At 38.2% G+C, this 12988-nt stretch overlaps 1 protein-coding gene across 7 annotated transcripts in view; it reads right to left on the bottom strand.

Annotated features, from left to right (window-relative positions):
• PDS5A (PDS5 cohesin associated factor A) overlaps positions 1–12944 on the bottom strand; it is a 107286-nt gene extending 94342 nt beyond the window's left edge. For 4 of the 7 annotated variants that reach the window (XM_014548699.1, XM_014548702.1, XM_014548700.1 and 1 more), the window contains exon 1: positions 12711–12944. In XM_014548699.1, the coding sequence (XP_014404185.1) occupies positions 12711–12848 (138 nt within the window). In that variant the 5' untranslated portion in view covers positions 12849–12944. The remainder of the gene's footprint in view (positions 1–12710) is intronic. The other 3 variants (XM_014548698.1, XM_005877451.2, XM_014548697.1) reach the window with 2 other exon arrangements.
• Positions 12945–12988: the final 44 nt, after the last annotated feature.

Below are 12988 nucleotides of genomic sequence, written 5' to 3' on the forward strand. Positions count from 1 at the left end.
TGAAATAAGCCAGTCAGAGAAAGACAAGTATCACATGATCGCATTCATATGTGGAATCTAAGTAACAAAATAAACTGATGAACAGAGTAGATCCAGAGACATGGAAGCATGGAACAGACTGTGGAATCTTGGAGGGTAGGCAGGGGAGGGTGGGAGGTAATTAACCAAAACCTTGTATGCATATATGCATAGCTATGGACACAGACAATAGAATGCTGAAGGCTTGGGGTGGGGGAGGACTGGAAGGGGAAAAGGGGGAAAAGGGGGCATATGCAATACTTTCAACAATAAAGAGTTAAACAAACAAACAAAACAAAACAAAACAAAAGAAAGAAACTAGCACTAGAAGGGAAATTTCTCAGTATGTTCAAGGGCATTTGTGAAAAATCCACAGCCAACATAATACTTAATGGTAGAAAATTGGATGCTTTTCCACTAAGATCAGGAACAAGACAAGGATATATGCTTTCAACACTTCTATTTAATGTTATACTGAAGGTTCTAGCCAGGGCAATTAAAGACATAAAAGGCATCCAGATTAGAAAAGAAGTTACCTCTATTCATAGATTATATGATCTTACATATAAAAACTCATAAGAAATCTATTAAAGCCAATTAGAATTAATGATAAATAAGTTTAGCAAAGTTACAGGATACAAGATCAATATACAAAACTCAATCAAATTTCTAAATACGTGGAATGAACAATCTGAAAATGAAATAAAGAAAACAATTCAATTTACAATAGCATCAAAGAATAAATTAGGAATAAATTTAACAAAATGAGTATAAAACTTATACCCTGAAAACTACAAAATACTGTTGAAAGAAACTAAGATCTACATAAATGGAAAAATATCCCATCTTCTTGGACCAAAAGACTTAGCATTATTATGATGGCATCAGTCCCACCCTGGCTGGTGTGGCTCAGTCGGCTGAGCTTCATCCCATTCACCAAAAGGTTGCTGGTTGGATTCCTGATCAGGGCACATGCCAGGGTTTCAGGTTCAATCCCCCAGTCAGGGTGCATATGGAAGGCAACTGATTTGTATTTCTGTCTCACATTGATGTTTCTCTCTCCTCTTCTCCCTTCCTCTCTCTCTAAAAATCAATAAACACATATTCTTAAAAGACAGCAATAACCCCCAAGTTGACATACACATTCAATGCAATCCTCATCAGAATCCAAACTTTTTAAAAAATATATTTTTATTGATTTCACAGAGGGAGAGGAAGAGAGAGATAGAAACATCAGCGATAAGAGAAAATCATTGATTGGCTGCTCCTGCATGACCTACACTGGGGATCAAGCCCGAAACCCAAGAATGTGTCCTGACCAGGAATGGAACCATGACCTCCTGGTTCTTAGGTCGATGCTCAACCACTGAGCCACGCCGGCTGGGCCTACCATGCTTTTAAATTTTATTCATCTGCAGCCTTCAAGGCTAATGTCATGTGACGAAACTCTTCAGACTGTATCATTTAGAAATGGATTACTGTTCAACCGAAGATCCTATCTGGTCTAGACATGAGGATAAAAAGACTCCACAAATTAACTACAAAGAAAGTGGTTTATTCATGTGCTTAAGAAACTGCTTGGTCATGCTTAGACACATTACTCTTCGGTTCAAATACCTGAGAGATTTTTTTAAAATATAAATTTGTTTCTTTGACATTTAAAGACTTTAGTATCATAGGTACTATCCTCTTTTTTCCTCCCAAACTACTCTCTTTTAAGATGTTTTGGCAAAACTGTTCTATTCATTTTCTTCAAACACACCAAGCTGCTATGGCCTCTCAATCTTTGTTTTGCTATTCATCTGTCTGGCCTGCTTTACCACCCATTTGCCTATCAAAGTCTGAGCCTTCAAATCCCAGTCCAACCATCACCTTTTCCATGAAACTTTTCTTGACCATCAAAATTCTTAGTATTTGTTTATCCAAAGAAAAAGCTGCAATACTAGCACATAATTGGCATTTAACTTATAAGTTATATCATTTCAAACATTCTTCATATAAATGGAAATCCATTTCAGTGCTAGTCTAGTATAAATTCAGTTTCCCCTGTGAACTATTTAAAAAATGCTATTTAAAAATTGTCTTAGCCTGGCTGCATGGCTCGATGATTAAGCATCTACCTATGAACCAGGAGGTCACGGTTCGATTTCTGGTCTGGGCACATGCCTGGGTTGCGGGCTGGATCCCTAGTGTGGGGCCTGCAGGAGGCAGCCAATCAATGATTCTCTCTTATCATTGATGTTTCTATCTCTCTCCTTCTCCCTTCCTCTCTGAAATCAATAAAAATATAAAAAAATAAATAAAAATAAAAGTTGTCTTTATCAATACCATTTATAGTATCCCTACTATAGTAGAGTTTTAAATGTGATTTAACAATAATTTTATAACATGAAAAACAATAAAACACATACACACACAAACCAACAAATATTATGGCAGTTCCCAACTTTTAAACTACCACATAATATTCAAAAAATGATATATTTGTAACCTTCAAAGGCTGAGGGTTTCTCTATTTAAGCACACCTATAACTATGTAGAAGCACACAAGTTGGGAAGAACTCTGCTTTAATGTAAAAGACCAAACAGCAACAGCAAGGAAAATAAATTTAGTAAATTCCTTTTTTATGTTTGTGTTCGGTCTTCCATTGAAAATGTTATATAGAAACGTCCTGATTTGTTGTTAGGTTTTCATATAATGTGTAAACTCCACTCATTTTATCTTTCTGAGCAGAGAATTCAACTAGACATACTTCCAGGTGCCAACAACCTCAGCTGAAGTAGTGTTTAAATTAAACAATTAATTCTGAAAATAAAAGATAATAGAATAAAATCCATAATGTCCTTAAATCTATTCTCCTATGAGCACCAATCTGTTTTTCCTTGGACAACTACAGATTTCTGATATAGGGAAAATAAATCTGTTATTGGTGTTCTATTTGCCAATGTTACTTATTTCATATATTATCTACACTAATAAAAGAGAAAGATGCAAATTGATTGCACCTTTGTGACACCCTTACCTTCGCGACCAGCCAATCAGGAGTATGCAAATTAACCCAACAAAGATGGTGGATTAATTTGCATACGCAGGTGCTGAATGGCACAGGTGTCCCGCACACCCCAGCTGCTCCAGGCCTCTGGGTAGCGTGGGAAGGCAGAAAGGCAGCTCTGGCAGGAGCGAAGGTGGTGCCAGCAGCCAGGGGAAGGAAGGCCTATCTTGCATGAATCTTCGTGCATTGGGCCTCTAGTTTTTAATAAGCCCTCACCTAACTTCTATTCAACTCAAGGTCTTGAATTAAGACCCTAGGTAAGGCTTGATTCCAACATCATATGCTACTAACATTTTGTCTCCATCTCCACCCCCCGCATTTTGTTAAACTCAAAAAAATCACTCAATTTCTTTTGAGTTTTTAGGAAAATCTAAATAGACTTCTTACCCCTCTGAACTTCATGTGACACATTTATTTAATCATTCACATGAAGAATTTCTCTTGTTGCCAGGAGGCAATAAAATGGCTTTATTTCCAACATATTAATTTTCCAATTTGACTGCTAATTTAAAAGTAGGTATTACTTAGTAATCCATGGAGGGGGAATTTGGCCACCTCTAACATAATCACTCACAGATTTACCCTTTTAACCCGATAATCCCACGCCTACCCTAAAGATATACCTCCACAAATACAAAACAACCTGTGAAAAAGGTTATTCCCTTTAGCATTATTTGTAATAGCAAAACATTAGAAACAGTCTCAAATGAAACAATGAGAGACAGGTTGAATAAACTATGGTACATCTATACATGGAATACTATAAAACCATGATAAAAGAATGAAAAAAGATTTCCAGACATGAAGTGATTTCCAAGATATGTTGTGAAGAAATCAAAGTGCAAGAGAGTACTACAGCTGTCCATTTTTAAAATTTAAATTCTTTATTGTTGAGTATTACAGATGTCTCCTTTTCCCCCCATTGACCTCTCCCCTCCCACTCCCACCCCCCAGCACATGCCCTCACCCCCCTACTGTCTGTGTCCATTGGTTATGATTATATGCATGCATACAAGTCCCTTGGTTGGTCTCTTACCACCCCCTTCAAGCCTCCCTTGCCGTCCCTCTGAGGTTTGTCAGTCGGTTCAATGCTTCTATGTCTCTGTATCCACTTTTGTTCATCAGTTTTATGTTGTTCATTATATTCCACAAATGAGTGAGATCATGTGGTATTTATCTTTCTCTAACTGGCTTATTTCACTTAGCATAATGTTCTCCAGGCCCATCCATGCTATTGCAAATGGCAGAGTTCTTTCCTTTTTACAGCAGCGTAGTATTCCATTATATAGATGCACCACAATTTTTTAATCCACTCATCTGTTGCAGTAGTCTATTTTTTGAGTAAGAAAGCAGATAACCCAGAAAGGATAAACCAGAAATTAATGAAAATGATCATCTGTAGTGGCTGGTGGGTGGAAATGGAGTGGAAGGGATAAGGGATAAGATGGGAGTAAGACATCTGAAAACTGTAAGTTTGTATATAGTTCTGACTCTTGAACCATATAAAATTAAAAAGGATGGAAAAGTAATCCCTAACCCTGAATACAAATACTCCTATAACTCAACAACAAAATAACCCGATTTAAAAATGAACAAATAACTTCAACAGACATTTCTCCACAGATATACAAATATTTGCCAATAAGCATAAAAATTTCATCATCAAGGAATTGCAAACCAAACACACAATGAAATACCACCCCACACCATTTAGAACAGTCATTATCAAAAACAGAAAATAACGAGCATTAGTGAGGATGTGGAGAAGTTGGAGTCCTTGTGCACTGGTGGGAATACAACATGATGCAACTGCTATAGAAAAACAGTATGTTGTGGTGGTATAATATCATGAAGTTCCACGCCCCTTCCCACATACATGCCCTACGCATCTCTTTCATCTGGGGTTCCTGAGTTATATCCTTTCACAATAAACCAGTGATCTAGTAAGCAACTCGTCTCTCTTGAGTTCTGTGAGCCATTCTAACAACTTAATTGAACCCAAGGAGGGGGTTTTGGGAACCACTGATTTTCAGCCAGTTGGTCAGAAGTACAGATAACCTGGTTTTGTGTATGGCATCTAAAGTGTTTATCTGGGGGAGGGAGGGGACAATCTTGTAGGACTGAACCCTTCAGCGGTTCTCAACCTGTGGGTCACGACCCCTGAAAATACATCCTGCATATCAGATATTTACATTATGATTCATAACAGTAGCAAAATTACAGTTATGAATTAGCAACAAAAATAATTTTCTGGTTGGGGGTCACCACAACATGAGGAACTGTATTAAAGGGTCGCGGCATTAGGAAGATTGAGAACCACTGCAACCTGTGGAGTCTGATGTTACCTACATGTAGATAGAATCAGAATTGAGTTGAATTTTGGGACACCCTGCTGGTATCTAAGAATTGTTTGTTGGTGTGGGGGAACCAACCCGCCCCTGCCACTGTGGAATTGGGTCCCAAAACCCAATTAAAAATAAAATTATCATATGATCCAACAACCCTCCCAGCAATATATAGTATGGCTATATGAAAAAGAATTCAAATAGGATCTTAAAGAAATGTATGCATACCCATGTTCACTGAAGTATTATTCACAATAGCCAAGAAGTGAAAGCAACCTAGCATCCATCAATGGACTGATCAATAAACAGAGTGTGATATGTATATATACACAATGTAATATTATACAGTCTTAAAAAGAGAAGGAAATCCTGTCATATGCTTACAACATGGATACATCTTAAGGATATTATGCTAAGTGAAATATGCCAGTCAGAAAAAGACAAATACCTTATGATTCCACTTATATGAGGGGGATCTAAAGTAGGCAAACTCTTAGAAATAGAATGGTGGTTGCCAGGGGCTGGGAGGGCAAAAGGGGCAGTTGTTCAATGTATATACTTTCAGTTTTGCAAGATGAAAAAGTTCTAGATATCTACTGCATTAACAAAGAGCATATACTTAACACTACTATACTGTACACTTAAAAATGGCTGTGATAGGGGAGAAACCAAGATGGTGGCATAGGTGAACACCGGAGATTGCTGCCTCACACAACCACTTCAAAAATACAACTAAAAGACGGAACGAACATCATCCAGAACCACAGGAAGGCTGGCTGAGTGGAAATTCTACAACTAGAAGGAAAGAGAAAAGCATACAGAGACTCAGAGGAGGTGCGGTGTGGCGAAAGACAAAGAGAGAATCTTAAAAGCAGCAAGAGAAAGACAGTCAATTACCTACAAGGGAGTACCCATACGACTGTCAGCTGATTTCTCAACAGAAACTTTGCAGGCCAGAAGGGAGTGGCAAGAAATATTCAAAGTGATGAATACCAAGAACCTACAACCAAGATTACTTTATCCAGCAAAGCTATCATTCAGAATTGAAGGTCAGATAAAGAGCTTCACAGATAAGGAAAAGCTAAAGGGGTTCATCACCACTAAACCAGTATTATATGAAATGCTGAAAGGTATCCTTTAAGAGGTCCAAAAGGTTGGCCGACCACTGCGCCATATAACCTTAATGGGACAGAAAGAACTACAAAAAAATCTTGCAAGGGATACTGGTATAGGTCTGAATATTTTTACTTAACAGTAGGTAGTACAAATAAATTTATCAAAGTTAAGGATAAGCAGGGTTTACACTGTAAGAGAAGGAGAATACAAATATGGAATGGAGGAAGTTTAGGATAAACTTTGTGGTGCTACTTTTCAACTGAAGGTAACAGAACGAACTCATGATTTAAAGTATATATGTGTATTTCCTAGCTCTATATACTGAAAGGGTCTGAAGAAATCACATCCTAGTGACAATGTGAACACAATGTCCATGCCCAGATCTTGGTTTATAAACACCACTCCCTACTAAAACGGAAATAGGGCTCTTTGGAGAAAATGACCTATCCAAATCTGGGGCAGGGAAGTACGAGGTGACCATCTTGTACCAGAAAACAAAGAAATGCTCAAAGACTCAGAGAGACACATCAAAAAGATATAAGAAGTTTCAAAAAGACACCCAAACCCAGCATGCTCATTTGGTGCAATTTGACTCTCAAAAGAAATAAAGACAGAAGTGGATAATAATACACTGAATGAAGAATCCATGAGCAATTTCTTTTTAAATGGGGGCAGGCTCTTCTTTTTTTCTTTTAATATATTTTATTGATTTCATAGGGGAAGGGACAGGGAAAGAGATAGAAACATCAATGATGAGAGAATCATTGATCAGCCATCTCCTGCACGCCCCTACTGGGGATCCAATGGGCAACCAGGGCATGTGCCCTTGACTGGAATTGAACCCGGGACCCTTCAGTCCACAGGCCGATGCTCTATCCACTGAGCCAAACTAGCTAGGATGAGGGGCAGGCTCTTCTTTACAGAATGTCAGCTAATACATGTAGAAGGAATGATAGTATAAACAAAGTCAACATTTTATAATCATTAGAGTGGATGCTAAAATGGTTAATTATGAATTGTTTAAAAACAAGTTATTTTTACAAGCTGTCACCTTAAACATTACTTATTAATTGCAAAGGGGAAAAGGTACCTTTACAATGGAGAGTGCTGGCCAACTGTAACCAAGTGATAAAACTTAGCATAACCAACTGGACAAAATAACATTATGTGCCTCATGATATAATGCAAAGGAAACTAATTATACACCACCACTTGCATAGTATACTTGCCCCCATAAAAGTTCAACCTGAATCTAAGCATGAGGAAATGAGACCAAAAAAATATGTATTATATATATATAAATATAAAGGATTATGGAAGTCCTATAAGACAAATGCTTCAAAATATCATGCTATGAACAATCCCCCCTCCACTACCCCAAAACAGTGAAAGGCTTTCTAGATTGAGAAGACTAAAGACAAGATAAAAGCATGTGATCCTATGCTGAAGGACAACTTTTTTAAGGACAACTGGGAGAATTCTATTATAGACAGTATAATAGATGCTACTGAATCAATGTTAAATTTCTTGAGTGTGATAAAGTAGAATATCTTTGTTCTAAGAATGAGGTGAAATGTCATGATGTCTCAAGTGACTCTCAAACAAAAAAGTATGCTTTGTGTGTGTGTATGTATTTATGTGTAGAAACATAAAAGCAAGCAAAGGTGCCCTGACCGGCTTGGCTCAGTGGATAGAGCGTCGGCCTGGGGACTGAAGGGTCCCGGGTTTGATTCCAGTCAAGGGCATGTACCTTGGTTGCGGGCACATCCCTGGTGAGGGGTGTGAAGGAGGCAGCTGATCGATGTTTCTCTCTCATCTATGTTTCTAACTCTCTATCCCTCTCCCTTACTCTCTGTAAAAAAATCAATAAAATATATATTTTTTTTAAAAAGCAAGCAAAGGTGACAAATGCTGAGAAAAAGGATATGAGTGTTAAAGGTAAAATTTTTCCTATTTTTCTAGAGGCAAAAAAAGTCTCAAAAATAAAAAGTTGAGAGAGTAACAGTTTTTTTAAAAAGGAGGGGATGAAAAAAATCTTCATTATAATCAGCCAGTAATAATTTCCAATAAAAATTCAACTATAAGAAACAATTCTGAGATCAAATCATAAGTCTCCCCCATAATTTTTCCTAACTAGCACATAAAAAAAGTACTACAATGTTTTTCCTACAGTTTTAAAAATAAATTTTACAAATCTAGCCAGTTGGTTGCAAATATATATTGGGGTTTTTTAATGTTTTTATTAATTTTAGAGAGAGGGGTAGGGAAAGGGATAGAGAGAAACATGGATGAGAGGGATACATAGATTGGCTGCCTCCTGCACGTCCCATATTGGGGATCAAGCCTAAAACCCAGGCATGCGCCCTGACTGAGAATTAAACTGGGGATCTCTTGGTTCACAGGTTGATGCTCAACCACACCTGCCAGGCTATACTGTTGTTTTGGAAATTAAATGTTTTTCAAGTTTTTAGGTATTCTACAAAGTGTACAGAAGGTATTCTTTGACTTGGCATGAGAGTTGCAGTGGTAGATAAAAGATGGCTACAAATTCTTTCCTATCTCTTAGATTAAGAAGTAGGGTTAATTTTTCTTCCCTTGAATGTGGGATGGGCTATGACTGTTTTTGCTTGTTCTTGTCTTTTTAAAACTTTTTTGGGCTATGACTACTTTAACTAGTAGAGTAAGTTAGAAGTGACACTGCCAATTCTGAACCAAGCCTTTAAAAGTACTGGCAACTTCCTCCATACTGTCTGTCTTAGAGCCCTGAGTCCAACTACCCTATTGGAGAGATCATGTGAAGAAGCTCTAAGACTACAAAACAAAGTTATTGTTAAAATTAGTGGGTACAAAGTTTCAGTTGGGAAATACAAAAAAGTTCTGGAGGAGAATAGTGGTGATGGTTGTACAACAATGTGAATGCCACAGACTGCACACTTAAAAATGATTAAAATGGTACATTTTATGATATATTTATATTTAATAAATAATTATGTATATTTAAATGTTCTATTTAATAAATATTTATGTATTTAATGAATACTTCTATATATTTAAGTATATATCTATTTTTATTTACCACACAAAAAAAGTTGCTGCTGCCCTGGCTCAGTTGGTTAGAGTGTCGTCCTGACACACCAGTTTCGGGATTGATCCTAGTCAGAGCACATACAAGAATCAACCAGTGAATACATAAATAAGAGGCTCAACAAATCAATGTTTTTCTCTCTCCACCTTCCTCTCTCAAATCAATAATGGAACTTTGTACTACATTGTTTATAGGTATATTTTGAATGTTACAAAACTTATCAGACATGACCTCTGCATTAGTTTCAGAATGCTTAGCTATATAAAAGGGAGGCTATTTGTGAACTATAGATCTTCACACTTAATCTAACATTGGTAGCAAATGATTTGCTGTCCTTCCAACAGCCAACTAATTTTAGTATGGCTATTTCTGTCATTCCTATATAATAAAAGCCTAATATGCAGATTGTCCCCTTGACAGGGAGTTCGACCAGGGGGCGGGGCTGGGTGGCCAACCGAGGGAAGGAAGGCCCCATCCCGCAGCCAGCAGCCACTAGGGACCCTACCCATGCACGAATTTCGTGCACTGGGCCTCTAGTTAATATGTAATTGGAACTTATCTAAGTAACAAAACTGTTAATGACAGTTTTCAGCTTTCTGTGACTAGGGTTGGTCACAGCCTCTCAGACTCGGTTTTTTCACGTGGAAAATTAGAACAAAATCCAATAAACTCTAAGCTACCTTTTAGTTCTAAAATTTTAAGTATGTATGTTATCATATCTGGTATACAGATAAAGTACTTAGCTGTAATTCAAAATATTTTCAAATTATCTTTCATTTTCAAAAATAAAAATATTTCTCTAATCCAGTATTAATACAAAGTATTCATTTGTTCATTCAACTAATACTTGTTGAGCACCTGATTATGTACCAAGCATTAAACATGGCACTGGGAGGATACAAAAATAAATATAGATATGGTACCTTGATTCACGAAGCTTACAGAGAAGTTGGGGAAACAAATCAAACATTTGCATAAGTGTAATATCATAACTATAAGTGATATGAAAGGGGTAAAAGAGTATATAATGGAAAATCTAAAAGACTTCTCTTAAGAAGAACAAATACCCCTAGCTGGTCTTGCTCAGTGGATAGAGCAACAACTTCTTAGTTCTACTTAGATTTCTTAGACAAAGGCAGCTCTAAGAATAAAAATAAATATAATGCTATTGCCCTGGCTGTGCCACTAAACTGCCTTATGACTATTGATCTTGGTAAATGTTACTAGGCCACTTGGTGCCTTTTTGTCATCTGTAAAACAGGGGAGTTACAGAACTTCTTTTAAGTTACAGAACTTCAGGCCCATGGACTGAAGGATCCAGGTTCGATTCCACTCAAGGGCATGTACCTGCCCTGGTCAGGGTGTATGCAGGAGGCAACCAATCAATATGTCTCTCTCACATCAATGTTTCTCTCTGTCTCTCCCTGTCCCTTCCACTCTCTCTATAAATCAAGGGAGGGAAGGAGGAAGGGAAGGAGGGAGGGAGAGAGAGGTAGATTGATTTGTTATTCTATTTATTCATCCACTAGTTGATTCTTGCATGTGCCCTGACCGCGGATCAAACCCATAATTTTGGCATCTCGGGACCATGTTCTAACCAACTGAGCTACCTGGCCAGGGCAAGAGTTATTTCAATGGAAGGTATTGTGTCCCATTTCTTCCAAAGAGGTAACAAATTATTAGATTTTAAACATGAACTAAAAGAATACTTAAAGTATTCCTTAAACACTCACAACATTGTAAACATTTACTAGGCACTATACCAAGCTCTAAGAGCAAAGGGGCAAGATCATTCCCTAAAAATACATTTCACCAAGTTGCTCAAGGTAGAAACACTATCAACAGTGTTTCTTCTCTCACCTCCCACCACGTCTGATTCTAACTCTGAATTGTCTCTTGGATCATTCCCTACTTCTTTATTCCCACTATCATAGCCCTACTTCAAGATTTTAATACCTTTCACCTAGACTACTATTAACAGTTTCCTAGCTGGAGTCCCTGCTTCAATCTAGCCTCAATTTTGACAACCAAAATGTTTTCAGTATTGGCAAATGTCCTCTTTTTTCATTTCAAAGATGCCCTGGTTGAGAACCACTGCATCAAGCCGATCCCTTAACAAGAATGGAACTTACTTTGTAAGGCTGTGGCCACAATCTAGCCATGCAACACAGCAAAAAACTGGCCAACATAAAGCTGAAACTTACGCCCTGGATTTTAAGACCACCATGCTTTAAACCAGGGGTGGAGAACATCCAGCCAGAGAAGTCATTTGGTCTGGCCCTGCCACGGCACTGGCGGTGAGTTAATTAAACGTTTGAGCAAATATAGCAGGCTAATCTTTAGGTTGATAATTTTGTATGGCCCACGAGAATGATGTTATAAATATCCAAATGGCCCGCGGGAGGAAAAAAGGTCTCCCCCTCCCCTTGCTAAACTAAATAAAAGTGATTCTTTATAAAAGAAGCCATAATACTTTTTCTTACAACCCCTTTGAACATATGGACCTAAAACATCACCTTACTTCAAGCCTGAATTCTGAAGTCAGTACCTTCTGTCAAAGTTTAACCATACTATATACACACTTAAGTTTGTGGAAATTAGAAAATTGTGACAATTTAAAAAAAAATACCTTTCTTACTTAAATCAAGTCTCTTCAGAAGTTGATGAAAATGGGACTTCTTAGACTAATTATTACCTACACTTAAGGTTGCAAGCTACTTTAAACAGTATTCTCATAAACATTTCTAGGGGGGAAAAAAAAAACCTTTAAAAGTTGAATTCTTATGCTATAAAAAAAATCAAGATTAAAACACACACACATAACACTCCTTTTAATTTCCCATAATGGCTATATCCCTGCCCCCCTCCCCAACTTATTATTCAAAGATAAGCCAAAAAACAAACAAACAAAAACAGAAAAACGAAGATAAGCCAGGAGAGAACAATACCGTGGAGAGGGGGTGGAGAAGGCGATGAGCTCTTAGAGACCCCCGGGAGGTGAACCCACGGCAGGCCTAGCCGCGTGGACGCCCCGCGAGGGCACCTCCCCCCTCGCTCCGGGGAAGGCGGACCCGCCGCCCCGACGACACTCACCTTCAGCCGCTTGATCATCTCGTCGGTGGTGATCTTGTCGGTGATCTCCTTGACCCCCGGGGGGTAGGCGATCTTCCCGTCGGCACTCCCCACGCCACCGAGGGCAGCGGCGGGCTTGGGCTGCGCCGCGAAGTCCATCCTGGGGGACAACTTTTCTCTCGCAGTCCTCTACCGGCCTCTATCGGTCAGAAAACAAAAGTTCAGCGGCCAAGGGGCGACTTTGTAACCTCTTTTTTCATTTCAAAAACCTCTCATCTGCAAAGGGCCCTCTCGCACGG

The sequence above is a fragment of the Myotis brandtii genome, unplaced genomic scaffold (genome assembly GCF_000412655.1).
Source record: "Myotis brandtii unplaced genomic scaffold, ASM41265v1 scaffold520, whole genome shotgun sequence".
Classification (NCBI taxonomy): domain Eukaryota; kingdom Metazoa; phylum Chordata; class Mammalia; order Chiroptera; family Vespertilionidae; genus Myotis; species Myotis brandtii.